Consider the following 27565-nt stretch of genomic DNA (forward strand, 5'->3'; position numbering starts at 1 on the left):
GACTTCGACGCCCTCACGCCGGAGCAGGGCCTCAGACTGGAACCACTTGTCCCAGAACGAGGACTCTGGCTAGTACATATCCAGCCGGCGCTCCTCCGGCGTGAGGGCCTGTCGACGCCGCATGATCTCGGCCAGGCGCGCCTGGCCGGTTAGCGGCGCTGGGGGCACCGGCACCCGCTCCGAGCTGAGACGCCACCCGTGAGGGAGGTGGACGTCAGGCCAGGGGACCGGGATGCCCTACTCCTAGAAGCTCCGGGCCAGGGCGACGCCAATGTTGCGCCGCCCTGCCCGGGAGCGCAACAGCGGCGGCGCGATGGTGAAGGGCGCCGGCGGCACCCCGCGGGTAGCAGGCGGGAGTGAGCCCGCGCGCCTCGCCGGTGGTGCACTCCTCACACGCTACCACGGCCAGAAGGGCGTCATCGAGCTTGGGACCGATGGTGAAGGCTAGGGTTTTGGGGAGTGGGGACGAGTGGCCAGTGAAGTGGGGAATGGGGAAGACGCGGTCCCCATGTAATATGACCGCGACAGGGAGCGTTGGGCCACTAGCAGGTGGGGACAGGGAAGGCGAAGGGGTTGGAACGCACGGACGAACCGAACAGCGTGGCGCTCCGTTTCGCATCCGTGGAGACGCAATCCCGCCCCAGATTTGAGGCCGGAAATGGTCGACGCGGACCAGAATCCGAACCGCTGCGCAAATGGGTCGCCCTGCTGGGCTACGCGTTTTGACCGTTAGGGCAAACCGGATCGTGCAGGCCTATTTGTGTCGCCCCGCTGGAGTTGCCTTTAGATCCTCGTTCGACCAGTGAGACATACTCCTTACGATGCTTATTTCTCTACAATGTCTTGTATGGAATGAGTTGACAATACCTCTATTTTGTAAAGAATCCAAGTACAGTGAATTTCCTCGTAGGCTTTTTCTGGAGGTGTTTTTTCGTTAAACTCGGTGCCTCTGTACAGATAATCTCTCCTTTTTACAGAAATTTTTTCTCTCCTCCTAAAAAAAAATACGTAGTACTAATGGTTTTCATTATTGAGCTAGAGAAGAAGCCAGTCGGAACTCGGAAGCAACATGCAACCGATGTGTACACCGAAAGGCCACTTAGGCGTATAATGGGTGATTAAAGCCTTCTCTTAGCGATACCACATATGATAAAATCTGACATGGAATATAGAAAAGCGAAGAAAAAACACAAACCTTCTCTTAATTAAGAGATGATTTCTTCACAAGAATGATAAGGCAATTTTCCGATTGTACTAGATTTCACTTTTTCTTAGCATTTATTTAGTTAATTTTATTCATCTAAGCATTAATTTTAAGATATAACACAAAGAAATAACCATTGTACAACATGTTTTGTTGTCTTTTCTAAATGACATGGAACAACTAAGATAAAACAATCTTATCCCTTAGCTGCAGACCGTGCACGGGCTATGTGGGCCGGACCATGAATTTGCAGAACTCATGTAGGCTAGTTAAAAGTTAGCCCATGTAAACGTGCAATACGGAACCCACATCCACAGTTCCTCCCATGTGGCCGGCACAATAAATTTCTTTCTGTTGTGCCCTATTAATAAAGAACTACTCCGATATGAATTCAGCAGCCGTTTTCGGGAGGAGCAGATGGCGATGGCCTAGGAGGCCAGATCTCATCTGATGTCGCTCCTTCAACCTAGCCCGGAACAATGAAATGCTTGACAACATTTTTGTTCCTGTCCCAGTCCTGCTAAGACAGTGGTATGTAAACGCTAAAGTTGTGGGCAATCAAGCTGAAAAGCCTCTGAAAAAAAACAAGTTGTCCACTGCTGGATGGAGCAATAGCCAGACTAATTCCTCCTACTAGTGTTTCTTGCTGGCGTTGTTTTCTGCATGCCGTGGGATATTTTTATTCCTGGTCCAAAAGTGTCCATATTGACAATTAAATTGAGACAAGATGCGTTTCTGATTGCACGCATATCTTGATGTTTGATGTCCAAAGGGATTTCTGTACCTATTCATTAGGCCATGTTTGTTCCTTGTTTGACTCTGTTTGTGTTTGGCAGGACAAAGACTGAACCACCTATTTATTACATGCTGGTTAAACCAATAATTGATGATCCAGCTATTGTTGAGCTTCAAGGAGAAGGTATTTTCTTCCCTTATAAGTTACTCTAAAAACTTCATAATCTGCACATGTTTCAAGGATAATTTATATTTCAGTTCTCTATCTCTGTTCATCGTACTTGGAAGTAAAAACAATTTAGATATGTGCAAAATGAAAATGCCAGTTATATGTGCAAAATTGTCTTTTGCTGGTTGTGTGTGTCTTCCCAAATTAGGTTGTCTTGCCAATCAACAACCACTAGGGTGCCTTTCTGGTGCATCACACAGTGGATACTAGCCAGATGGATACGTGAGTTGTGAAATACCCCACATCATGAAATATTTGTGACGAGAGAGAAGTATGACCACCTTCTTGGATTAGTGAGAGTTTCATTGAAAAAACCTGGCTGAGTCCTAGGAATTATGATAACTACCTTATTACTGATCTTCACATAATATTGTTTAGTTTTCTGCTCCTTCCGTCCCATATTAAATGACTTTCTATTACATGTATCTAGACGCTTTTTAAGCATAGATACATGCACATTTGGGCAAATTGAAGTCACTTAATATGGGACAGAGAGAGTACTAAATTTTATTAATTATGTTAATTGCATTGTTAAATACGAGTGTTGACTATGTAAACTACTACTTTAATTAGAATAGTGTTGCGGCTGCGGTTTTTGGCCATGAATCCCAAATTCCATCGGAGTTGTTCATGATATTCGACAAACCGGCCTAGTATCACTTCCTTGATCTTTCTCGGTTTGAGTTGTGTGAGGAATTTGATATGCTGCTTCTTTGTGGAGGTGAAAATGAATGCAGCCCCATCTTCGCATGTTTGAATGCTGAAACCTATGGTTCTTACCGAGGAACATGCCTCGCTTCGTGCTTTTAACATTGATGTTTGGGTCGAACGGGGCTCCCCAAGTCACGAAGTTAGTTTCTCGTCAGGGCATCTCGTGTTCAGGCTGAACGGGGCTTCCCGAGCATCGATGTTAGGATACCTTCACACGATCCCAAACCGTTCCCTTGTCTAGATTGGAACTAAGCTCAAAGGATCTCTAAACCCTCTTCTTTTGAGTTTATTCAAATGAGAGTGAATGATATATGTCATCTCTTGAGGGGTTCATACATCTCCTTTTGAGTTTATTCTAAGGAGAGTGAATGATACATGGCACCCCTTGGGGGTTTATACAGTGTAGGTGTCCATGACAAAATTCCATGACTACCTTTGGTGGGCGAGGGAAATTAGTTGCAAACAGGAAAAAAAATTAAATCTTAGCTCTTAACTTTATGGTGCACAAAGTGGAAGAAATTGGATGGTACACGGACCGTAGGTCTTATTCCTTCATGTTTTCCCTTTTTGCTTTTGCCCCCCTTCTACCTTTTCATTCCATTTGAATCATTCGAGTTGTTTGACCATGGCTAGGGGCTTGACTTCTTTGACTAGATTTGATTTTTTTTACTGAAAGCCTCGTAAATAAGCTAGACGGTGCTAGTTAGACATCTTGACCTGTGTTAAATAATGTTAACTTAGTCATCGCCACATAACATGCAAAAGATTTATTTTCCGACAACACATCTAGCCATCGGTTTAATTAGTTGTGGGGCTGAATTATAACGGTCCAAATTTAAGAAAAGCCGATGTTATCTGACCCGCAACGAACATCCTCTCCTCTTCCCCGTGGAAATTTGGCCTCGCTTCGCCTTTGCCGAGCAAGAAGCCAAGAGGAAATTAAGAATACAACGCTAAATGAAAATATCTTCTCTGCAATTTAATTCAGTTTTCGTCAATATGTATTGGCCACAAGCTATTCTACAATTTCAAGTCAATATTTTCTTTAATGTAATAAGATGAATAAAAGAAAAGTACCAAGGAAAGCATCAATACAAAATATGTTCACACAATATAAATTAAGTCTAGCCAATGCTAGCTGGAGTAGTATATTGAAAAATAAGGGGTTTGTTTTAGTGATCTCTGAAATACGGAAAGTTACAGGTACCAAATTACAAATGCCACATGCATTACCGTCTCCCCGCTGTCCCGCAACGGCTAGTCTCGCCTTTTTCCCATAGCAAGCAATTTGTCCTCCGGCCCCTCGCCTGTCCTTCCCCGGCAAGAAGCCAAGACGAAAAACTCCCTCCTCCCCTCCTGCTCCTGCAAAGCCATGGCGTCCGAGAGCGAGACGTGGGCGAACCTCAACCAAGACGTCCTCGGACGCATCTTCCGCTACCTCCCAACCCTCACCGACCGCGTCCACGCCTCCGCCGTCTGTAGGCACTGGCGATTCGTCGCGGTGGAGAGGGAGAACCAGCCCGCCGAGCTCCCCTGGCTCCTCATGCCGTCCACCGCGAGCACCTCCCACTTCCGGGTCTTTGGAGGCACCACCCACCAGGAGTACTCCCGACACGTCCCGGTCGGCGCGCGCTTCTGCGGCTCCTTCCCGGGCGGCTGGTTCGTCGTCCAGCTCCATGCTCCGCGCGGGCGATATGCGCTGCTCAACCTCCTCTCCGGCAAACAAATTGCCCTACCTGACAACATGGAAGCGCCCGTGAGGAGCAATTCGGGAATCCAGCACAACAATCTGTACCCCGTGCTGGCCATCCACGCCGCCGTCCTGTCCGCCGCGCCGACCCCCGACGGCGCCTACATCGTCGCCGCCATCACGTCTGGCAAGACCAACATCGCGTTCTGGCGCCCGGGGATGGCACACTGGTCGCCGCCGCTTCATACAGAGGTAGGCCGTCGCGCTTCATGGGCTGACGAGATGATCCCCGCGGACGAGGATCGGTTCGGATCCATGGAGGACTTGGTGCACTACAGGCGCGGCGACTTCGGGTGCTTCTGCGTCCTCACGACCACCGAGATTGTCTATAACTACGAGCTGGTGATCGCCGATGATGGCGTGCTGACGATGCGACGCACTGGCACTGCCCCCACCCGCATGTTCGGTGCTGTCGGAGGGGCCGAGGAGCCCATCGCCCGCTACCTCGTGGTGTCCGGCGAGGATCTGCTCATCGTCAGGAGGTTCGAATCCTTGCCGGTCGCCCCGGACGTGATAGGATTCCATGTCGTCAGGTTGCAGGATCGTCGGGGTGCACGTTACACGCTCAACTGCTGGGACATACCAGGGCAGTTGCTCTTCCTCGGGCGCGGCTGCTCCAGGGCCTACACGACGGCGGTCCGCACGAACCCCGGCGGGTACATCTACTTCCTGCACGCCGACAGATTCCCAGGTTCGACGACCATCGGCTACCGCTGCAGCGACACCGGCCGGTGCGACTACCGACGCTTCCTGCTGGAAATCCAGCGGGTCTTGCCGCGAGGGCCCGTGTCCGACTGCTCGCCATGGATTTGGTTCTTCCATTGAGCCATGGGCCTTGGCACCACGAGGCAGATAGCCTGATACAAGCGAAGAGGTACTACTTGTGCAATCTTGTCTGTCTGCTGGAATGAATCACGGACCAATTTTGGGGATTCCTGTTGAGATTTTGCTTTTCAGTTCATAGTGGGAATGTGGAATCTGAGACATGAAAATGGTTACTGAGACATGAACAAGTCGATTCCTAGTGTTTCGAGTACTACGGGGATCTCTCATAGTGCAGTTCAGAGTTTTTCCTGACCGACGCATTGCCTCAGGCTCTCTTCTTGATCTTTGCCTTTGTTAATTGTGAGATTTTGCTACATGTTCACTGTTTTGTTCAATAAGAATTCATTCTTGGCATATGGTAAGGTTTTAGCTTCAGCAATTGATTCTGTGGTTTGTGCACCATCAGAATCAGATACATGGAAACTTTGGGTTGCAGTTAATGTTGGCGCGCGTGCACGAGAATAACTTGTTTTTCTGGTACGGAATCTGTGTTCTATGTTAATATTGTATTTCACAGTTTTCCTGATGCATCAATTGTGTTCTGAATCTGTGATTCTGGGGTTATGTTCTGGAGCGTCTCTTGTGAGTTGTGAAGCTAAACCATACTGAACTCGTGCATGTAGAAGCTGCAATCCCTGTAATTAGTGACTGAGAAGCTACAAAATGTTTTGTGCTAACAATTACAAACATGCTTCTAATTCTTCAGTTTTCTTTCTTTTTTGACTGCCTTTCTCTACTTCTTCCAATTGTTCCTATCAATTATTCAATGTGAGCTGATCTGGAGCAGTGCTCGAGTAGAAAAGTTTATTTCAGTAGTGTGGAGCTGTGTGCTCAAGTAGAAAAGTATGTTTCAGTAGTGTGGAACTGCTGATTGTCATTGCACAACAGCAGATGTGTTTCCCATATTTTCCAGGACTGCACATAATAATGGTTGTTATGCTGCACATAACAACAGCATGGTTGCCTTGCCGATAACATTCTCGTAGCGTTATATCTCCACCATTCTTCTTCCTTCCGTCCGGCCGAACTCTTGGAATTTTTTCAGGCCGCCCGCAGCAGCAATACGCTGGGCTCGGACCTCTTATTTTTTTAAAGACACTTCACCGATACAACTTTTTTTACGAACATATTCAAATTCAGAGTTTTAGTATTTTTTTTTCTTCAACCGTGTTTATACAACTGCAACCAGCTGCTAGTGCTATGAGGTCATGTTTGTCTGGTCTTTTGCTTCATCTTTTGCTGCTTCTAGCTCTTTAAAAAACACTTCTCTTATTTACACATGAAGTTGAGAAGCACGTCCAGAGTTGCTTCCTGCAGCTTCTAGAGGGAAGCACCTCTAGGCGTGCTTCTTAACTTCATGTGTAAACGGAAGAAGTGTTTTTTAGAGAGCTAGAAGCACCAAAAGTTAAAACAGAAGACCAAACAAACAGGTGTAATTATCGCTGAAAATGTGTTCTATTTATCAACAAATTCTCTATTGTCAAATTGTCTCGCACTTCCTTCTATGCCATCATGCACTAAAATTTCTGCATAATTTCTTCTATCTTCGGTAGCATGGTAGCATGTATATTTATTACTCCTTCCGAGGCTCCGATCGTAAATTCTTGTCCGAGTCTCCCCTCGATCCTGACTTTGCTAAAAGAAGGTCCACACCGGATCCGCTGCTTCCGTGAGAAATATGACCAAAATACTCCTGCCGACCGGGAGTGCATGCGTACGACAGTGGCCCGAATCCCTCCCTCCATTGATTTGCTCCAAGATCCTGTCATAAAAGTCTACACCTGCTCGCCGAATCGTCCGCCCGATCCAGCTACTTCTGACTCAAGAACCGACAGCAAATTCCAACTCTGGTAGCATATGCAGTTCTGTGATGCTGTCATCCTGATATCTCATCAGTTATAATCTCAATGATTAGGCAGAGCGGTGTTATGCAAATGTAACGACAGCAGAATAAAGACCCAGTTCGTACATGCTACACATAAGTGTCCAATTAACGAGCAATCCACATCGGCCAGGACTTCGCCGGCATCGCTAGCTACAAGGACCGTCTCTTTCGGCTGCTGCAGAGCACAGAGACTGCCCGTAAGAATGCCGGTCGATCGAACCCAAGTTTCAGAAGACTAAACGCCAACTTCTGTGTAGAGTCATCCTGTGTAGAACGAATATTTCTAAGCGTTGATTTTTGTGAAACATCAAGTTAATGGGTTGATTTCGGGCGAACATAAATACTCCCTCCGTCCCATATTAAATGATTTAAATTTGTCTAAATATAGATGTATTTATGTCTAAAAAAATCTAGATACATGTTAATAGAAAGTCACTTAATACGAGATGAAGAATGAAGCAGCAGGTTTGTATGTTTTGCAGCGACGCAGTACTTCAGCAGGCTGCGAATTTCTCGCCGCGTAGGGAAAATTGACTACTCCAACTCCAAGAGCATTCAGACAAGTGTCATATATATACTCATATTACTGGATATGATTATATATCGACATGATAGTACTATACGATACCAACGCTGAGTTCAGACCGTGACATCTGGCAAAACAATATCGACTAGTCTAGCCCATACTGGCCAGGGTGTGACTATAATTAGCATGTAAAATGTGTTTTTCTTAATCACGGCAGAGTCTGCCAGTGTAACCAGCCATCAGTTTTGTAAGAGAATTGACAGTATTGACCGTTACGTTTTGTAATTAAAAAATTTGTAACTAGTCGGCGTCAGATACATGAACTTAACATATCCCCTTACGTACTTCTAAACAAAGATCCATCCAAATCACACTGCACCACGTTTCAAGTTAGGAGGCACTCTGAAAAGCTCCTAAAGGAGAAGAAATGCCTTCAAAAGTCTTTGGAGGCTTTATGAAAAATGACAAGGAAGTTGGGGAAGGGAAATGTCACTTAAGGCAATTTGAAAAAAAGCCTCCGAAAACAACAATCTGGGCATTCTTAAAAAAGCCTTCAATTGTTATTTGTGGCAATTTTCAAAACGACTTGAATTGTCAAGTGGGCTTTAAAATATTATTACCCAATTCAATTCATTTCTGCACTTCCAAACCTCAATTAGGATCTCAGTATGCTTCTTATTATCTCTTTTTTTAACACAGATGATTATTAATGATTTTCAATTAGCACCATTGTTAAGGAAAATTTATGGTCATGTCTTTCTGTTTTTTTTCTCTTGCCTTCCTTTCTTCTTCTGGACATATAAAGCGGTTCAATTTTCTATCAATCGGCGATGTGGGACTAAACACGCGGTACTCCAGGGCACAACAAGCAGCCGCCGGCAGAGAGCAGAGGAGCGGCGGCGGCTCCATGGCGTGGACGAGGAGGAGGGAGTGGGTGGCAGAGGCACGCGGGCAGGCGGCAGAGTGGGCCACGCCGTCGATCGCCATTGCACTCCTGATCGATCCAATTGCGCTCTGGGAGGCGGTTCAGGGCACGATGGAAAATGCCCGAGGCGGCGGAGCGGTTGATCGGCCGGATCGCGGGCGGCTGGGCCTTGCGCGTGCACGACATCGAGGAGGAGGTCGACGAGGAGCTAGTGCCCTGTCGTAGGAGGATGAAGGTCGCCGACGCTTGCGACATATCGAGGATGCGATCCAGAGCTCGAGGTCGCCGACGCCCGCGATGTTGTCGAGGATGCGATCCATAGGAGCTCGAAGTCGCCAACGCTGGAGATGGGCAACGGGGCAGCGACTATAGATGCCGAGGCTGCAGAGGGCATGGGCGCCGGCACACCAGTAGGAGTAGACGACGGAGGGACGGGATTGTTGGCAGATCGGGGCGAATTGGGATTTGGGCTAGCCATGGGTGGTCGGCCAGTTTTTCCTCAATCTAGATCGAGGGAGATCGAGGAGAGAGAGAGGGAGTGAAGGAAGACGAGAGACTGCGTCAGACTAAAGGGACGGCCGCCGGCGCCTTGTTGGTCCTGCCATGGGTGGTGCGTGTGCGTAGTTTCCTCCCTAGAAGGGACAGAGGAAGAAGAATACATTGAACTAGAAGGACTCATTTGCATATGTGATAGTTTTCGAGGAAATTTCTTGGAAAAGCCTCCCATCTTGATAATTTGGAGGCAATTTCTCAATAAAGCCTCCGATGTTGTTACCTTTTGAGGCTTTTTTTACAAAAATGCCTTTGATATTAAAAGCTTTTAAGGCAACTTCTTAAAATTGCCTTCATAGCTTTGTTTTTTGGAGGCTTTCCATATATTGCCTACTGTAACTAATATTTGAGGCTATTCTAAAAAATGCCTCTCCCAAAATGCCAGCAAAGCTGTTACGTGGTACAGTGTCACAAATGAGAAAGAGAACTACCATGGCTTGAGGTGTCCTTGCTCACAAGTCACGGCGGCGTGACCTTAAGGTAGCAAAAGAAATCCACAGAAACATTCTGACTAATGTGCCCTCAGATTTTTTAATCTCAAATTCGAAAGCAAACACACAAGAATTCAACGATGCATGGAGGCTTTTCCTTGGAATTTCTACCATGAATCTCCATTCGGTTGTTTCAACTTTGATGCGTCCGACGGGCGACGGCTAATCTCTCCCCATCCGGCCCGTCCCCGGCGGATGCCCCACCACTCCACCAGTGTACGAGTTCCCGTCCTTCCGGGCAAAAAAGCTACATGTCGTTCACTTCTCGGCACACCGCTAGCTCTGCCCTTCCACGGTCAAACAAACCTCTTCCCTGGCGACCGGTGCACCCGTACCGTAGACTGGACTAGTCAAGCCGTCAAGGTCTGCCCCTGTGAACCACTATTAAAAGTGGGCCCCACCGGGACCACCACACCCAGGCATTTTTGTCGTCGCCTGGCCCGCTGGCCTGGCCGTCCTTAACTCCCCGTCAGCTGTCTCGTCTGAATGCCCCGTGCTCTCAGATGCCTATAAACTTCCGAGACTGATAGCTTCCTGAGTTCCTTCCGTTGCTGCGCTGCGCCTTTCTTTTCTCGCCTCAGTTTCGTCCTAACTCCGCCCGTCCTTCCTTCCTTCTCCGGGTGAACGGAGATCCTCCGAAGGACGTCAGGCAGCGCCTCCATCGTGCGATCCGCCCGCCGGCTCTCGCCGTACGTCTCAGGAGGGCCCTTCACTATCTAATCAGGTATAATTCCCTTCCTTGATCCGGCCGGCCATCGCTTCAACTTCTCTACTACCCCCGTACCCCGCATGCACGGGCATGTTTCGTTCTCCCCTGCAGTCCGTAGATTGCAATTAACTCTCGCTTTGGGGTTCGTTTTTATTCCGGTTAAAATCCTGTTGGGATTCCTTTTCTTTTTAAATCCGGGGAGTTCATACTGCATTAAGTTTGTTCCGGGCTGTGGGGTTGTATTTTGGGGTTTCTCGGACTGAATTGTCTAGTTTTTTGTAGCCATCAGCTTCTTCCTTTGGGATAACCCAAGCAGTAGTTTATTTATCCCTCGTTTTCTATGGACGCGGAACCGGCAACTCTCTCATACATCTTGTCTTTTTGTATGCCTCATAATTGGTTGAATATCTCCCTGAATTTTCAGTCGGTTCGTCATTTGCATCCTCCATGCTGTGACGAAAAGTGTTACTCAATCTATCCTCAATCTATCCCCAACCTAAACTGACAGCAGATCTCTGCTTTGTAGCGACTCCAGGAACTATCCTACAAAACGGAATACTGTAGTACTTAGATTGTCTGAAAAATACCGTGAACAGTGCCTAACCATTATGGGATCAACTGTGATTCAATCGATGCTTATATGATAACTAGACTAAGCTTAACTTAATCTGTACCTTGTAGATGATAGTTCAATTCCTTCACTTGCTAACAACTGCTTATCTGTCTGCTTTGAATCTTTGGTTATGGAGTCAAGACTCATGACTAGTGGAATATCTACTGTGTTGGACTATTCAGCCTAGGCGAAAAGGTTGACTCATTTGTTGATATATTAGCCTTGGAACAGGATCCTAGAAGAAATATTGGAATTCTGAACCAATTATTGCTGATTGAATAAACCTGGTTGACCTTTTAGACACTATGTCGGAAACTCTTGTGCAGTTCACCCTTATTATCCATTGTTCACACAGTCACTCTGAACTGAACAATACAATCTACATTTTCTTTTTTCCTTTTATACTTCTCCACGCGATGTTTATAGAATGGATAGTAGAATAACTACAGGTTGACAAATGACAATTCAAAGAAACACCTGGTTGCATCAAAATAAAACCACGCTCTAATTCTTCTTTTCTGTGTTTTCTGTGTTTCTATGGCTATACAGGATTTATCATCAAATAAATTAATGAAAATATCATTTTTGATTAAAAAGTTTCATACTCTTTATACTTATTTGGTGTCTAACTAGAATTTATTGCATGATTGCACCATATATGTTTCTTCCTCTATTCATCTTAAAGTGGAAAAACTGTGACGTTAGTTGACATTGTAAAACTTTTCTTTTTGTACATAGCTCAATGAATAAATAGTGGACATAAATAAAAATAATAATTTTGAATCGTATACGGGGGCGAGGGAACCAATTTAGCATGTCATTCAAGGTTCAGTTGGGACATTTCTGTTTGATTGACCAACATTGTGTATATAGCGAAGCTTCACTGCTTCTCCATTGCTTTTTTCGTAGTAGTAGCCTTGTTCATTTTACAGTTTACTGTTTTCTCGCATTTAATTTTGAAAGGATGTTTTCATTGATGGGGTTTATTGTGATTATCATTGGTGCAATATTGAAGTAATCTGACATCTAGCCTCCATACCCGCTTCTTTTACTAAAATTAATTCAACAATTTCCCCAGGATAACTAAAAGTTGTTCCAATACCTGAGATGGTTCATCATATATCCGATGAGGCAGCAGCAAATGAACCTAGCGTCACCACACAGGCACCCGCCTATGACCCATCTCAAGCACCTTTGGTGTACAAGGTGGGCTATCCCCCTCAGAAGAATTTGGCCAGCGAGTTTACAGAGACATTGAGAGAGACTTTCTTCCATGACAACCCACTACGCCAGTACAAGGACCAATCTTTATGTAGAAAGTTCATGATTGGCTTGGAGTTCTTGTTTCCAGTTTTTGAGTGGGGTAGGGATTACAACTTCAGCAAGTTCAAAGGCGATCTGATTGCCGGATTGACAATTGCAAGTCTCTGCATTCCTCAGGTATGAAGGGTTACTACTCCACATGTGATTTGACTACCTAAACTGTGTCTGACATTGAATATGGACTCTACTAGGATATCGGCTATTCGAAGCTTGCTAATTTGGATCCCCAATATGGGCTATGTAAGTTTCTCCTATAGCATCAGTTGTGGATCTTAGATGTAAAAGTATTTTTGCTTCATCTGGCATTATGATTTACATTTTTCTGTTGGTTTTCAGACTCCAGCTTCATTCCCCCATTGATATATGCTGCCATGGGAAGCTCAAGGGATATAGCAATTGGCCCAGTTGCTGTGGTTTCTCTTTTAATAGGTTCGCTTCTACAAAATGAGGTTGACCATGTCAAAAACAAGGAGGAATACATGCGCCTTGCTTTCACAGCAACCTTCTTTGCTGGTATCACTCAAGCAGCTCTTGGATTTCTAAGGTATATACAAATATCTACCAGAAATTTGCCGATAATGTAGATGCATTCAACTAAGCGTTGGAATTTTTCAGGTTAGGATTCCTCATCGAGTTCTTGTCACATGCAGCGATTGTCGGGTTCATGGGGGGAGCAGCCATTACTATTGCCCTGCAGCAGCTGAAATATGTGTTGGGTATCTCACAATTTACAAGGAAAACCGACATTATTTCTGTTATGGAATCTGTATGGGGTTCAGTTCATCATGGGGTACTTATCTCGTACTTAACTGTAACATATCATTTTTTTTTATTTTGGTCACAACATTTCTCTGAATTTCCTGGGTTTACATATTCTACTCCCTCCGTCCCATACGAAGTGTTACTGATTTAGTACAAATTTAATATGTTATGAAGTGTCGCTGATTTAGTACAACTTTTTACTAAATCAGTAATATGGGACGTTGTACTAAATCAGCCACACTTAATATGGGAGGGGGGAAGTACCTTTTAGAATTGAATATTTTTTATTAACAGAAAGACAATCCTGATATGGAGATAATTATTTGGAAAAAAAAAATCTGTGAATCGCAATCACTAAATTTATTAATAAAAAAATGCCTCTCCCTACTCTCTACCGTTAACATATGCTGCAACAGGCATCTTAAATCTGTTCCCCTCTTTTCGTGGTTCTTCCTGCCCCAGACATTAGCATAGGATGAATATTGTCAATGTCTGGCTGAGTAGTATTGACTAGGTGTTTTCTGTATATGCAGTGGAACTGGCAGACAATTGTTATCGGCATCTCTTTCCTGGCTTTCCTTCTGTTTGCCAAGTACATCGTGAGCATCTCTTATTTTCATGAACTTCACAACACTTCAACAATACAGAAAGTTATACTATCAGATACTCATGATATTTGATGTACACAGGGGAAAAAGAATAAGAAACTTTTCTGGGTGCCGGCTATTGCTCCTATAATTTCAGTTATTCTGGCAACCTTTTTTGTATACATTACTCGAGCTGACAAGCAAGGTGTTCAGATAGTAAGTAATCAAGTTTTAGTATTACTAAGGCTCAGTTTTACAGACCATGTATTTTTAGTCATGGATGGAATGTTGTTGGCACTTGGCCATGACAGGTCAGGAAGATCGAAAAGGGCATTAACCCATCATCAGTACACAAGATCTATTTCACCGGTCCATTTCTTGCGAAAGGTTTCAAGATCGGTCTTGTTTGCGGCATTGTTGGTTTGACAGTGCGTATGCTGATACGAGCACATATTGTTTTTCTCCTATCTCGTGCATTTCCAGATTTCTCATCAATCTGTGGTTACCAACCTTACCAGGAAGCTGTGGCAATTGGAAGGACGTTTGCTGCTATGAAGGATTATCAATTAGATGGAAACAAGGAGATGGTAGCACTTGGAACAATGAACATAGTAGGCTCAATGACATCTTGCTATGTCGCCACAGGTAACTCGACATATTATTGCTGAACAGAGCCGACAGTGTACTCTCTCAAATATGCAGTGCCTGAACCCATCCGCTGCATTTCAGGTTCTTTCTCACGTTCTGCTGTTAACTTCATGGCTGGCTGCAAAACACCAGTATCCAATGTGGTTATGTCGATAGTTGTGCTTCTCACCTTGTTAGTCATCACACCACTATTCAAGTATACACCAAATGCGATCCTGGGATCGATCATCATTTCTGCTGTTATTGGCCTGGTGGACTATGAAGCAGCAATTCTCATCTGGAAAGTTGACAAATTGGACTTCATAGCTTGCATGGGAGCATTTTTTGGTGTTGTTTTTGCATCCGTTGAGATTGGTCTCTTGATTGCTGTAAGAAGCGACCTAGCTTAGATGAAGAAATCATAATTTGCTTTAGCCTTTTCGTAGAGAGATAAGTAGTAGAACTTACCTTCTGTTTTGGATACCGACAGGTATCCATCTCGTTTGCTAAAATACTTCTTCAAGTAACAAGGCCAAGGACAGCACTGCTTGGAAACCTTCCAGGTACCACAATATACAGGAACACCAGTCAGTATCCAGAAGCAAGACTTATTCCTGGGGTCGTGATAGTGAGGGTTGATTCTGCTATTTATTTTTCCAACTCCAATTACGTCCGAGAGAGGTAAATATTGTAAATTTACCACACAGTTATTAGAATTTGAGTAAGGGTGGAATCCACATGAATTCAGCAATTTCAGCCACATAGGCCTGATACCTCGTGCTCCATTGCAGAATTCTTAGGTGGTTGACAGACGGAGAAGATAAAACCAAGGCAGAGGGATTGCCTAAAATCAATTTCTTGATTGTTGAAATGTCACGTAAGTAGAATGACTCAGTGATCTAAGAACATTCAATTTATTTTTACAATCATCATACGCAGTCTGATTAAAATTGCTGGTGCAGCGGTTATCGATATCGATACAAGTGGCATACATGCTCTTGAAGATCTATACAAGAATCTTCAGAAGAGAGACATTCAGGTAAATTCATTGAAACTAATTTTTTTAAAGGCTAAAAAGTAGAATGCAAAAGTTTTACTAGCTCAATGATTAATATGATGCGCTGTGTATTTTGGCAGCTCATATTGTCAAATCCTGGCTCCATTGTCATTGAAAAGCTGCATGCATCCAAGCTCACCGAGCACATAGGAAGCAGCAATATTTTCCTTGCTGTTTCTGACGCCGTGCGGTTCTGCACTACTAAATCGATGCAAGAACCATGAGGCGAAATGCTTATGGCAGTAATATGTAGTATCTATGTAAACGTGTCATATACTCCCTCCATTTCATAATTCTTGTTGCGACGACAAGAATTATGGAACGGAGGGAGTACTGATGATACAAACTGTAGCTAGGTGCAGAGGCAAAGCAGCTGCTTCAGCATAAGGTGGTTAATTACAAATTATATCTGTGTCCAATGTACAGACTGGTGAAAACATAGAATAAGTTGTTTCAAGGGAAACATATACTATAATAAAGTGCAATCGCCGAATCCCTCCCGTTCTCTTAAATAAGAAATATTTATAGAAATGTTGTAAACTAGAGTTTTGATAATTTTCCTTTTGTCGTACATAGGTTCTATCTGGCATTGCAATGGATTATGGTAATCCCATTTTGCTGAACCATATTTTGCTAATTTACCATTTGGGTAACCTATTATTTCTTGTTTTCATGGCTATATTTTTTACATGAAACTATAAAATAAGTTCATGTTGGAAAATTAAGCAATTTCGAGAATAACAATTCAATGAATAATTCCAGAATGTAGATCATGACGACAGTAGCAACTAGCAGATGCATCTCGAAAATACTAAAAGTATTAAACAACCCAACGAACAACAATATGAACTCGCAGATCATAACTAAACAACAGATCGAATCACGATGTTCGTACTGTTGCGGTGAAGAGGAAGCCGTGGCTGTTGCGTTCGCTTGATGAAGTTGTTGACGAAGAAGACGGCGGCGCGTCGCGCACCCGCCGGATCAAGAAGGTAGACGACCCGTGGTTGCAGGGAAGCGAGCAGTCGCGCGGAGCGCTTCCCAAAAACCTTATTCGCCCTCTTCCGTACAGGATCGCAAAGGCGAAAGGTTTCGGTGACCTGCTCTCTAGATCACTAGTGCACGCTGGCGCTCAGGATGGAGTAGACTACGACGACGGCGCAAAAGCGAGAGACAGGCGAAACCTTAGCTCGGTTGTGTTGCGTGCCGATGGGGCGGCTCTATATATAGTCACGCACGTAACAGATTCCAAAAATATTTCGCGCGCGTGACAAAAAGATAAGAAGCCACGGCTCGAACTCGAACTCGAACTCGAACTCGATCCACGAAACGCGGCGCGCGTGTCGTGGCGAGCGGAGGAGGAGGAGGAGCGCGCGTGGGGATTTCCCTTGCTCACTTGCTCAATAGGTGAGAAACAACATCCCTTATATGTTGGTCTCACTCACTCTAAACTAGCAAGGTGGGACTATTCTCTTCCCACTCCCCTCATCCCACTTCATGAATGGGCCTTTGAGATTTTCAGAATTTATTAAAATTGGGTTTGGGCTGATTAGGTCCACAACACCAAATTCTAACAATCCCCCACCAGATCTCAAATACCCATTTAGATTTACTTGTTCTCGCTACTTATTTATATACTAGTGTTTTAGCAGAGACTGTTAAGTTGAATTTCTGCCTAGAACTTTAAGTTACATCCATCCACACTCACAATGGACTAAGTCTTGAATTGCAAGCTGGCGTGAAATAGATTTCACTCAAAGTTAACCAGTACTGGGCTATCAGTAGTCTACCCCGCGGGTGGAGCATATGCGTCATACTCCGTGGTCTCTTCATGAGTTACTAGAGATTATCCAAATCTCATAGATTGCGACGTTAGACAGTCGGACTCATATAGGTGTGTTCTTTCAAGAATACTCTGTAGGACAACATCTTTGGCTACGCATAGCCGCAATGAACACATTAAGGCATGTCGCCAACCTGCCTTACAGCAATTTGAGAGTCGCACATCTTCACATAGAGAGGGTTATAACATATTCTCCTCTGTTATACCGATAGCTCCGTTCTTCCCAGATCCTACTTCACGGGATCTCCGATCACATAGATCGGGTTACCACTATGGCACAACATTCATGGGTCTCAACCCCATCTCCCTCGATGCACTCTCTATCACATTATGTGATAGCCCCTTAGTAAAGGGATCTGCCAGGTTTTTCTCTGTTTGAATATATGTGACAGTTATCACTCCGGAATTTTTCAATTTCCTGACAGACTGCACACGTCTCCTCATGTGTTTTGATGACTTGGCGTTATCCTTCGAACTGTTCACTTTAGTAATAAACTTTTGATTATCACATTTCATCAGAATAGCCGGCACTGGTTTTTCAACCACCGGCAAGTCCATCAAAAGATATCTCATCCACTCTGCCTCAAAGGTGGATGTATCTAAAGCAGCAAGCTCTGCTTCCAAAGTTGATCTCGTCAATATGGTATGTTTGCAAGATCTCCATGATACTACACCACCACCAAGTATGAAGGCATACCCGGTTGTGGCGTAGAGATCATCTGCTTCAGAGATCCAGTTCGAATCACAATATCGCACAAGCACAGCTGGATGCCCTGAATAATGTATTCCATAACTCACCGTACCTTTTAGATAGCGCCATATCCTTTCCAGTGCACGTCAATGATCTATACCCGGGTTTGACGTGAACCTACTCAATTTGCTCACGGCAAAAGAGATATCAGGCCTCGTAGCGCTAGCTAAGTACATAAGGGAACCGATTATTTGAGAGTATCTCCATTGATCTTTCCCTTCTCCATTGTTCTTTCTGAGTATCACGCTGGGGTCATACGGTGTTGGTGAAGGTTTGCTGTCAGTAAAACCGAAGCGACTCAAGACCTTCTCAACATAGTGGGATTGCAACAAAGTAATTCCACTCTCATCTTTAACCAGCTTAATGTTAAGAATAACATCAGCCTCTCCCAGATCTTTCATATCAAAGCAACTTGATAGAAACGACTTGACCTCATTTATCATTTTTATGTTTGTACCAAAAATCAGAATATCATCCACGTACAAACACAAAATAACACCTTCGCCCCCACCATGGCGATAGTACACACATCTATCAGCCTCATTAATGACAAAGCCTGCAGAAGTTAAAGTTCTGTCAAACTTCTTGTGCCACTGCTTAGGTGCTTGTTTTAATCCATACAAAGATTTTAGTAACTTGCACATCTTTCTCTCTTCACCCTTTACCATAAATCCATCTGGCCGATCCATGTAAATTTCCTCTTCCAACTCTCAATTAAGGAAAGCTGTCTTTACATCTATTTGATGAACGACAAGACTATAGGAGGCAGCCATGGATAGTAGTACTCGAATGGGAGTAAGTCTAGCAACGGGTGAATAGGTGTCGAAGTAATCTTTGCCTTCTTTCTGAGTGTAGCCTTTCGCCACAAGCCGTGCCTTATACTTTTCAATAGTACCGTCAGGCCTTAGCTTCTTCTTGAACACCCACTTGCAGCCTACTGGCTTACAACTGTGGGGTCGTTCAGATAGCTCCCAAGTCCCATTAGAAAGAATGGAGTCCATCACACTCTGGACAGCTTCTTTCCAGTCATCTGCATCCGGAGATGCATATGCCTCTGCAATGGTTTTGGGAGTATCCTCCACAAGGTACACAATGAAGTCATCACCGAAGGATTTTGCAATCCTTCGTCTCTTACTCTTGGAAAGAGCTTCATTGTCATCCTTCTCAACATCATCCTCTGGATGTTCAGATTCATTATCAAATGTATTAGATACAGTTATGCGAGACTCAGGTAATATTTCAGAAGAAATTCTAGCAATGCTATGCATATCTTTCATAGGAAAAATATTCTCAAAAAATGTTGCATCACGAGATTCCATATAGTATCAACATGCATATCAGGTACCTCGGATTTAACTACTAAGAATCTATAGCCCATGCTCCGCTGAGCATAGCCTAGAAAGATACAATCCACTGTCTTCGGTCCGAACTTGCGTTTCTTGGGAATTGGAACGTTGACCTTCGCCAAACATCCCAAGTGCGCAAGTAAGAAAGTGATGGCTTTCTTCCAATCCATTCCTCGTAGGGAGTCTTCTCTTTATTTTTGTATGGAACTTTATTCAGGACATGACATGAAGTCAGTAGCGCCTCCCCCCACCATGCCTTAGATAAACCGGCAGTGGCTAACATGGAATTCACCAAGTCAGTCAGCGTGCGGTTTTTCCTCTCGGCGACCCCGTTTGATTGGGGAGAATAGGGAGGCGTCCTCTCATGAATAATACCATGTTCCGCACAAAACTCATCAAATACATTGGAGAAATACTCGTCACCACGATCCGACCTAAAACGTTTGATCTTTCTCTCCAATTGATTTTCAACTTCAGCCTTATAGATTTTAAAGTAGTCTAAAGCCTCATCTTTAGTTCGCAACAAATAAACATAGCAGAATCTAGTAGTATCATCAATTAACGTCATGAAATATCTCTTTTCACCTTTTGTCAACACATCATTCATCTCACAAAGATCAGAATGTATGAGTTCTAGAGGTGCCAGATTTCTCTCCTCGGCCGCCGTGTGGGGCTTTCGAGATTGCTTTGATTGCACACAACTATGGCACTTAGAATCTTTGGCAATGGTGAAAGTAGGAATTAAACTCATAGTGGATAGCCGAGACATTAAACCAAAATTAATGTGACATAAACGAGAGTGCTAAACACTTGCATTATGATTAACACTGCCACAAATATGATTTACTGGCATATCACTAAAATCAGAAAGGGAAAAGCGGAACAAGCCTCCGCACTCATAGCCTTTACCAATAAGTTGTCCATGTTTGGACACAACTATTTTATTAGACTCTAAAACTACCTTAAAACCATCTCTGCATAAAAGGGAACCGCTAACGAGATTCTTGTTCATCGAGGGGACATGCATCACGTTCCTTAGCCGCACGATCTTCCCCGAAGTAAACTTCAGATCGACCGTACCAACACCACGAACAGCTACATGCGACCCGTTCCCCATCAAGACGGTTGAATCCCTTCCATGCTGGTAAGAAGTAAACAAAGAGATGTCAGAACATACATGAACATTAGCACCCGTATCAATCCACCAACATGGAGATTGAAATACTGAAAGGACAATAGGTAAAATACCGTACGTGTCAGTGTTGCTAGCGGTCACGACGTTGACAGTCTTCTGCCCCTTTTTCCCTCTCCGATCTGCACGATCAGGACAGTCTCTGGAAAAGTGGCCGAGCTCTCCACAGGTGAAACAATTCATCTCGCCTTTGTTTACTTTCTTCTTCTTCTTGAAGGTAGTAGTCTGCGCAGGCTTGTTGTTGTTAACAACAGCGGACTTCTTCCCTTTGTTCTTTCCGTTGCCGCGAAAGTTCCTCTGTACCATATTGGCAATAGACGGAAAATCAGCAGCCTTCTCAGTGCTGTCCTTAGCCCGAGTTTTCTCTTCAACGTCAAGGAACGCTATCAGTTGTTCAACTGATATCTCTTGTCTCTTGTGTTTTAGAGACGTGGCGAAGTTCCTCCACGCGGGAGGTAACTTTGCAATAATGCACCCAGCCACGTACTTGTCGAGTAAACCACACTTGAGAAGCTTGAGCTCTCTCACAATGATCTGTATCTCATGCGCCTGTTCAACTACAGAACACTTATCCACCATCTTGTAGTCGTTCAGCGACTCCATGGTATACAATTCACTGCCTGCATCGGTTGCACCGATTTTAGCATCCAGTGCATCCCGCAATTCCTTCCCGTCTTCTATGTGCATATACACATCACAAAGACGGTCAGAAAGAACACTTAAAATGCATCCTCTAAAGGCAACACTGGCATCCTGAAAAATATTCTGAGCTTCCTCAGATAAATCTCCCTCTGGTTTGCCGTCTGTCACACAGAATACTTTCAGAGTCTACAACCAGAGCATGGCCTTTAATTGCCATCTCTTGAAGTACATCCCGGAAAATTTATCCGGCTTCAATGCATCGGCTAAACCCATAGTTAAATCAGGAAATTGCCTACAATAAGGTTTTTGGAATGTTGAAAAATTAAGCAATTTCTAGAATAACAATTCAATGAATAATTCTAGAATAGAGATCATGACGACAGTAGCAACTAGCAGATACATCTCGAAAATACTAGAAGTATTAAACAACCCAACGAACAGCAATATGAACTCACAGATCATAACTAAACAACAGATCGAATCACGATGTACATACTGTTGCGGTGGAGAGGAAGCAATTGCTATTGTGTTTGCTTGACGAAGCTGTTAGACGAAGAAGACGGCGGCGCGTCGCGCACCTGCCGGATCGAGAAGGTAGACGACCCGTGGTTTCAGGGAAGCGAGCAGTCGCGCGGAGCGCTTCCCAAAAACCTTATTCACCCTCTCCCGTACAGGATCGCAAAGGCGAAAGGTTCTGGAGACCTGCTCTCCCGATCGCTGGTGCATGCCGGCGCTCGGGATGGAGTAGACTACGACGACGGCGCAAAAGCGAGAGACAGGCGAAACCCTAGCTCGGTTGTGTTGTGTGCCGATCGGAGGGACGGGGCGGCTCTATATATAGTCACGCAGGTATAGGTCGGTTCGGTTTAGGAAACCTGAACCGACTCCACAAAATCTGCACGCATCCGTAACAGATTTCAAAAATACCTCGCGCGCGTGACAAAAAGATAAGAAGCACCGCACCGGCCCGGGCCCGGGCCGGCACGACTTGAAATCGATCCACGAAACGCGGCGCGAGGAGGGTGCGTGGGGATTTCCCTTGCTCACTTGCTCAATAGGTGAGAAACAACTTTCCTATATGTTGGTCTCACTCACTCTAAACTAGCAAGGTGGGACTATTCCCTTCCCACTCACCTCATCCCACTTCATGAATGGGCGTTTGAGATTTTCAGAATTTATTAAAATTGGGGTTGGGCTGATCAGGCCCACAACACCAAACAGTTCAGTGACCCACTACCTCAGGGTTCAAGGAAGATGCAAACTTCGGGATGTGCATTAGAAAACTGACTGAAATTTGCATGTTCAAACTTCAAAAGGACACAACTAACTGAAATTTTAACTGAAATTCAGTGAACCTCTCTCCTTGTATAGTTGGCTAGTTGCCTTCACATTTTTCCTCAGCAGTGCTGATTTCATTAATTAAGCAGGAGTGAAAAAAGTAATTGTACAAGAGCAAGAACGAAGGGAAAAAAAGAAAAACAGAATAGGCTAAACAAAAGATGGTGGCCTAGACCGTAGAAAAAACTAGGAGAAATCAAGGTGGATCAACCCATCTTGTGGCCTTGAGACCCCCCAAGTCCCAATAGTTAAGCTCTTCCGACAAAATTCCAAACAGGTCTGAGCTGATCGGGCAGTAGCTTGGAAAATTCGGTTGTTTCTTTCCTTCCAGATGATCCAAGAATGAAGAATTTGCAAGATGGACCATTACGAGCCGCCCAGGGGAGGGCCTCCATATTTTCCTTTCCTGATCCTGTTGCCCTTTGGCAATACCTTCGGATTTGGGAGCGGTTGCGTATGGTCCAACTTTCAGATGCGGCTGATACCCTGTGCTGGAGATGGACGGGTGACGGACAGTATTCTTCCAAGTCATGCTACCGCAGTCTTTTCCATGGGGGTGTTCTTTCTGACACTTGGAGGCTGAACTGAAAGTCTTGGGCACCGCCACATGTCAAGTGTATCATTTGGCTCGCCTGCCAGGACCGATGCTGGACGGCAGAGAGAAGGGCACGTCACGGGTTGTCTCGTGCCCCGCGGTGCTTGTTGTGCGACCAATCGATGGAAACCATGAATCACCTCATGGTCGACTGTCCCTTCTCCCACTCCCCGTGGCATGAGGTGTTTTCTTGGATCCGATCCACCGCTGCCCCTCCTACTGTAGGTGTCCTCTTTGCGGATTGGTGGCACGTGACGGTCAACACCGCTCCTTCTTCGGCTCGGAAGGGCACTACTTCAATCATCATACTCATGGCCTGATGGATTTGGAAGCATCGCAACGCGGCGGTCTTCGACAACATGACTCCTAGCATCACCTCATTGACCGGATCCATCAAGGCGGACGCCAGGCTGTGGGCTCGGGCTGGGGCGACTGGGCTTGGAGCGCTACTCCCGTCAGTCACTGGTTCCTAGAGGTCTTGCGTTGTATTTTTTTTTGTGGGTGTTGCCCTCTTGGGCTTGTAAATAATTCTTTCTCTCTTAATATATGCATTGAGACGCAAAACTTTTGCGTTTTCTCAGGAAAAAAATATTTTCCTTTCCTTTTCTTTGAGCCCTTTTGAGTCTCTTTTTTGTTGCGTTTGTTTGTACTCGCGCTTTCTTCTTAATGGAAATGACACGTCAGCTCAGCGTGTTCGAGAAAAGAAAACTTCAAAACCAGTTGAACACCTGAATTAATTGAGATTAAACTACTCCCTCAGTCCCATTCATGTCACTTATTTTGGGACGGAGGGAGTAGAAAACCATATAAATATAAACTTTATGAACGCTCTTCTTTTGAAAGGACACAACAAAGTAAACTGAACTCGCAAGACATAGAATAGAAACAGCAAGCTAGTGACCGATAACGTCGGGAGAAGTAGAAACAGAGAAAGAACGACAAATGTATATATGGCTACTGAGCAACAAAATTAAACTCCACCAGCCTGGACATATTGCTAATTTGGTTTGGATGGTGGCGGTATTATTAACTGGAGTTGGTATCCCAGCATACATATTGCTTTCTTATAAAGCCAGGCGAAAGCCATTTCTCTAAAATAGAACAAAAATTGAACTCCACCGGCCTGGATAATTGATCAGCATTAGTGTTGCAGCCAGAAGTTCAGATCGATGGGTTCATCTTGTGCTGAGAGCTACAACAACCATTAGATTGAGAATGGATGGAACATCTAAGAGGGGCTAATTAAGTCATACCCTGACTTGGCTTCTTCAAGCTAGAGAATCTGCGCCCTCAAGTCTCTCCAGGACATCGGCAAGAACAGAGGGACAATTCTCCCTGAGCTCCTTGTAACCCTCGGTTGCCAGCACAGCCTTCAACACGCCAGGAGAGGTGATGTAGTCTACGCAGAAAGCCTTAAGCTGTGGGCAATGGTGCTTGTCCGCCAGCTGCAACGTGGCAGCCGCATTCTCCGAGTCGATGGTCTCGCTCAGCAAGCTCTCGCACATCAGCGTCATCCTCTCCAGGTCATACCGATCTGCCGCCACAAGCCAATCGCAGATCGTTTCCCTATGGCTTTCCTTGGTGGAGCAACCAGCAGATTTTTGTCCAGTTTTTGCTCGTTTCGCAGAACCTTCCCTGACGAGTTCGTCGTCTTCAGCCACAGGTGGCAACTTGTCCGTGTAGATGAAGTGGAGCATGGCCTTGAAGGTCGCAGGTTTCATGTCAGGGACCGTCACGACGCTTCTGCCCACAGCGGTGTTGTTGTTGTTGGCCCAGTGGCCCGAAGAACTGAGCTCTGAACACCGGCGACCGCATCGCGACCACCAGCTTGTGCGCGTCGTAGGCATTCTCCCCGATCTGGAAAGTCACGTCCGATCCTTGCTTGCTCTCAAAGAGCCCTGCAAGATCCTGGGCAATGCACGAGGGTGGCACCGTGACCGAGTGGCGGTTTCTCGTCGCCACGGCCGTCGACTGCTTCTGAACTTCCACGGCGCAACTTATCGTAAGGCGGTCATCCTTCAAGTACGTCGACTCCACTGATTCTAGCGTCATGAACTTCCCGTGGCCCCATGTTATTTCATCAGGGGTGAAGTCGTGCCACGAGACTGAACTTGTCGATTTTCTTCCCGCGGGGCCAATGATCTGGAAGCTGAACTTGGCAGTAGCCTTCTTTGTTGCGGTGCTCAACAGCTCGAGGAACAGGGATAGGTAACCTTCCTTTGCTTTGCCTCGCCGGCCGGGTAGCATCTGATTGCCCAATTGTAGCTTCCAACCTCGAAGGAGCCAGATCTGATGATCTTCCCGACGGCGCCGGTCCTCTTTTGTAGACTGTACCCGGCGATGCTGAACTGGTGGGTGCCCCTGACGAGCTCCGTAGAGTGCGGGGACATGGTGTTGCGTGAAGGGGCGACGACGGGAGACGGAGCGGCAGGTGCGTTGGCGGCCATGGTGAGAGACTTGTGTTAAACCCAAGACAAATCACATACACGACGATCGCCAAATATTGCCCAAGTCACAACCCGTGTCTTTGCTTTTATTTCTTCTACACCCTACAAAATCTCACGTTCTTACAAAGCTGTTTACCTCTACACACACGCAAATAGCAATCCTGATCGGATTTCCATGACTAAACCTACAAGGACTCAGCTAAGTACACCGACGTGTACCCACCAAATTAAACTTTGGCGAAACTAACTCGTACTCCAATATGCGCTAATTCATACGTGTGCTCTACCTTAAGCACAAGTCTAATACTCCTACTATTTAGGACAGTATAAAACTGGGCACAATCCACAAATCTAATTAGGCAGGGCTAATCCACGGACGACCACCAAAATAAAAGTAGCGGATGAATTCAGATCGCCAACAAATGAGCGGAATGGTTTTTATTTTTATTTTTTAACATGCCTTTTGTTTTTAATATTCGGACTTTTAATTTTTTTCTCAACTTCAAATTTAACCTTTGATTAAAGATTTTTATTTAATCAACTTTATTTTTTTAGCTTTTGATTTTTCAACTATTAATTTTTATTTTTTGATTTGAAACTTTTTCTTCTCTCAGTTTTGAACCATCATTTTTGAACTTTTACTTGTTTAAAGAAATTTGAAATAAGCAAACTCACCGGCGGGCGCTGGAGGAAGGAGACGTGGATCGGGGACCTCCTGGACGGTGCTAAGCATCACCAGCGGCGACCTCTCTGATGGTGGATCTGCATGTGGGGACCTATCCCTGGCGAAGGATGCACGCGGGGCGACCGATCCATGCGAGATGTCCTCCCATTGGAGCGGATCTGGACCGATCCAGGCCATAGGGAATCCCCGGCAGCACGTGAAAAAAACGGCGAGGAGAGCTTGGGACGGCGGCGGTGGTCAGGAGAAGGAGAGGGAGGAGCGTGGTGCGTCGGGGGAGGAAAAGCGAGGGAGAGGGCTGCATCGGGAGAAGGGGGGGGGGATGACATGTTTTCATTCGTGTGACACAGACGAGGACGAGACAATGATTTTGAATAGATTGGCGATAGCAAACACGGTGTGAATCTCTTTATGCTCCTAACACACTTGGGATGGGTTTGAAGTGATTTAGCCGTAGAGTGATAATAGTTGACGGTGTTCTTGTCCTAGTATTCTTTCAAGTATTACGCGCTTCCCTTATTCTTCCGACAATCTCTTTTAAATTCATATTCTCGAAGAAATGATTTAAAAGCACACACCCCTTTAATTTTTTTTGACGAAACAATCATCAGCGGATTATTTATTGTCAATAGACGCAGCCGAAAGAATCCGACGGCGGGAAAGGTGATCCAGTTTATGAGGAAAACAGGACCCAAAAACCATACAGAGCTCGGTTAATTGAGGGGAAACCGGGCGAAGACCAAGAGCACGACTTATTAAGGAAAGGCGTACAAAAACCCTAATACCGAGCAAGAGCGTAACAAAGCCCTACAAACGAAGTGCAACCACCAAGACAAGCATCCACCCGCTCCAACAACGACGAATAGGCAGCAGACTCTAAAGCCAGAGAGGTAGGCAGAGCTGGTCTTTTCCAACGACCGGAGCAAGGAAGAGGCCACCCCGAAGACACAACTTGTGCAAGGGAGCTCACGCTGGTCAATATCGACAACCCTGGCCAGGCCCAAATCGGACTTGCCGCTACAAGCGTCCTCCGCCGCCAGTCGAGATCTCCAAGGCAATGCCTCAAAGGAGGGCACGACGTTCGAAAATGCCGCCATTGCCCGACCCAGATGAACTGAATCTTAAGCTTTCGCTCCGAGGCACCTCGACTGCAAAGGGTGGGTGCAAAGGGACTGCACGGCGACGCCTTCAAGAAGGAAGCGACGTCCACAGACGCCG

General features: G+C 45.3%; 2 protein-coding genes and 1 pseudogene across 2 annotated transcripts; 2 read left to right on the forward strand and 1 right to left on the reverse strand.

The window, feature by feature from the left end:
* The first annotated feature begins 4164 nt into the window (after positions 1–4164).
* LOC104584206 lies at positions 4165–5934 on the forward strand. The gene has a single exon (XM_010238386.3). The coding sequence runs from the start codon at positions 4252–4254 to the stop codon at positions 5452–5454; it is 1203 nt and encodes a 400-aa protein (XP_010236688.1). The 5' UTR covers positions 4165–4251; the 3' UTR covers positions 5455–5934.
* A 4403-nt stretch (positions 5935–10337) lies between these two features.
* Positions 10338–16082, forward strand: LOC100834634 (sulfate transporter 1.2). The gene is made up of 14 exons (XM_003574412.4): positions 10338–10557; positions 12234–12595; positions 12670–12718; positions 12815–13022; positions 13094–13268; positions 13774–13839; positions 13930–14043; positions 14139–14255; positions 14346–14472; positions 14557–14843; positions 14945–15135; positions 15246–15331; positions 15417–15493; positions 15592–16082. Exons 2-14 carry the CDS (start codon positions 12263–12265, stop codon positions 15733–15735), a joined length of 1974 nt encoding a protein of 657 aa, XP_003574460.1. The 5' UTR covers positions 10338–10557; positions 12234–12262; the 3' UTR covers positions 15736–16082.
* An 8404-nt stretch (positions 16083–24486) lies between these two features.
* On the reverse strand, positions 24487–25665 carry LOC100844476 (annotated as a pseudogene).
* Between the last annotated feature and the right edge of the window lie 1900 nt (positions 25666–27565).

Source organism: Brachypodium distachyon, chromosome 3 (assembly GCF_000005505.3).
Source record: "Brachypodium distachyon strain Bd21 chromosome 3, Brachypodium_distachyon_v3.0, whole genome shotgun sequence".
Taxonomy (NCBI): Eukaryota; Viridiplantae; Streptophyta; class Magnoliopsida; order Poales; family Poaceae; genus Brachypodium; species Brachypodium distachyon.

What these genes read in the sequence shown, in the direction of transcription:
- LOC104584206 (XM_010238386.3), top strand. Translation starts at nt 4,252, where the DNA reads ATGGCGTCCGAGAGCGAGACGTGGGCGAACCTCAACCAAGACGTCCTC.
- LOC100834634 (XM_003574412.4), top strand. Translation starts at nt 12,263, where the DNA reads ATGGTTCATCATATATCCGATGAGGCAGCAGCAAATGAACCTAGCGTC. An exon ending in TCCAATTACGTCCGAGAGAG is followed by an intron (nt 15,136 to 15,245) that starts GTAAATATTGTA and finishes GCTCCATTGCAG; the next exon opens with AATTCTTAGGTGGTTGACAG. An exon ending in CTTGATTGTTGAAATGTCAC is followed by an intron (nt 15,332 to 15,416) that starts GTAAGTAGAATG and finishes TTGCTGGTGCAG; the next exon opens with CGGTTATCGATATCGATACA.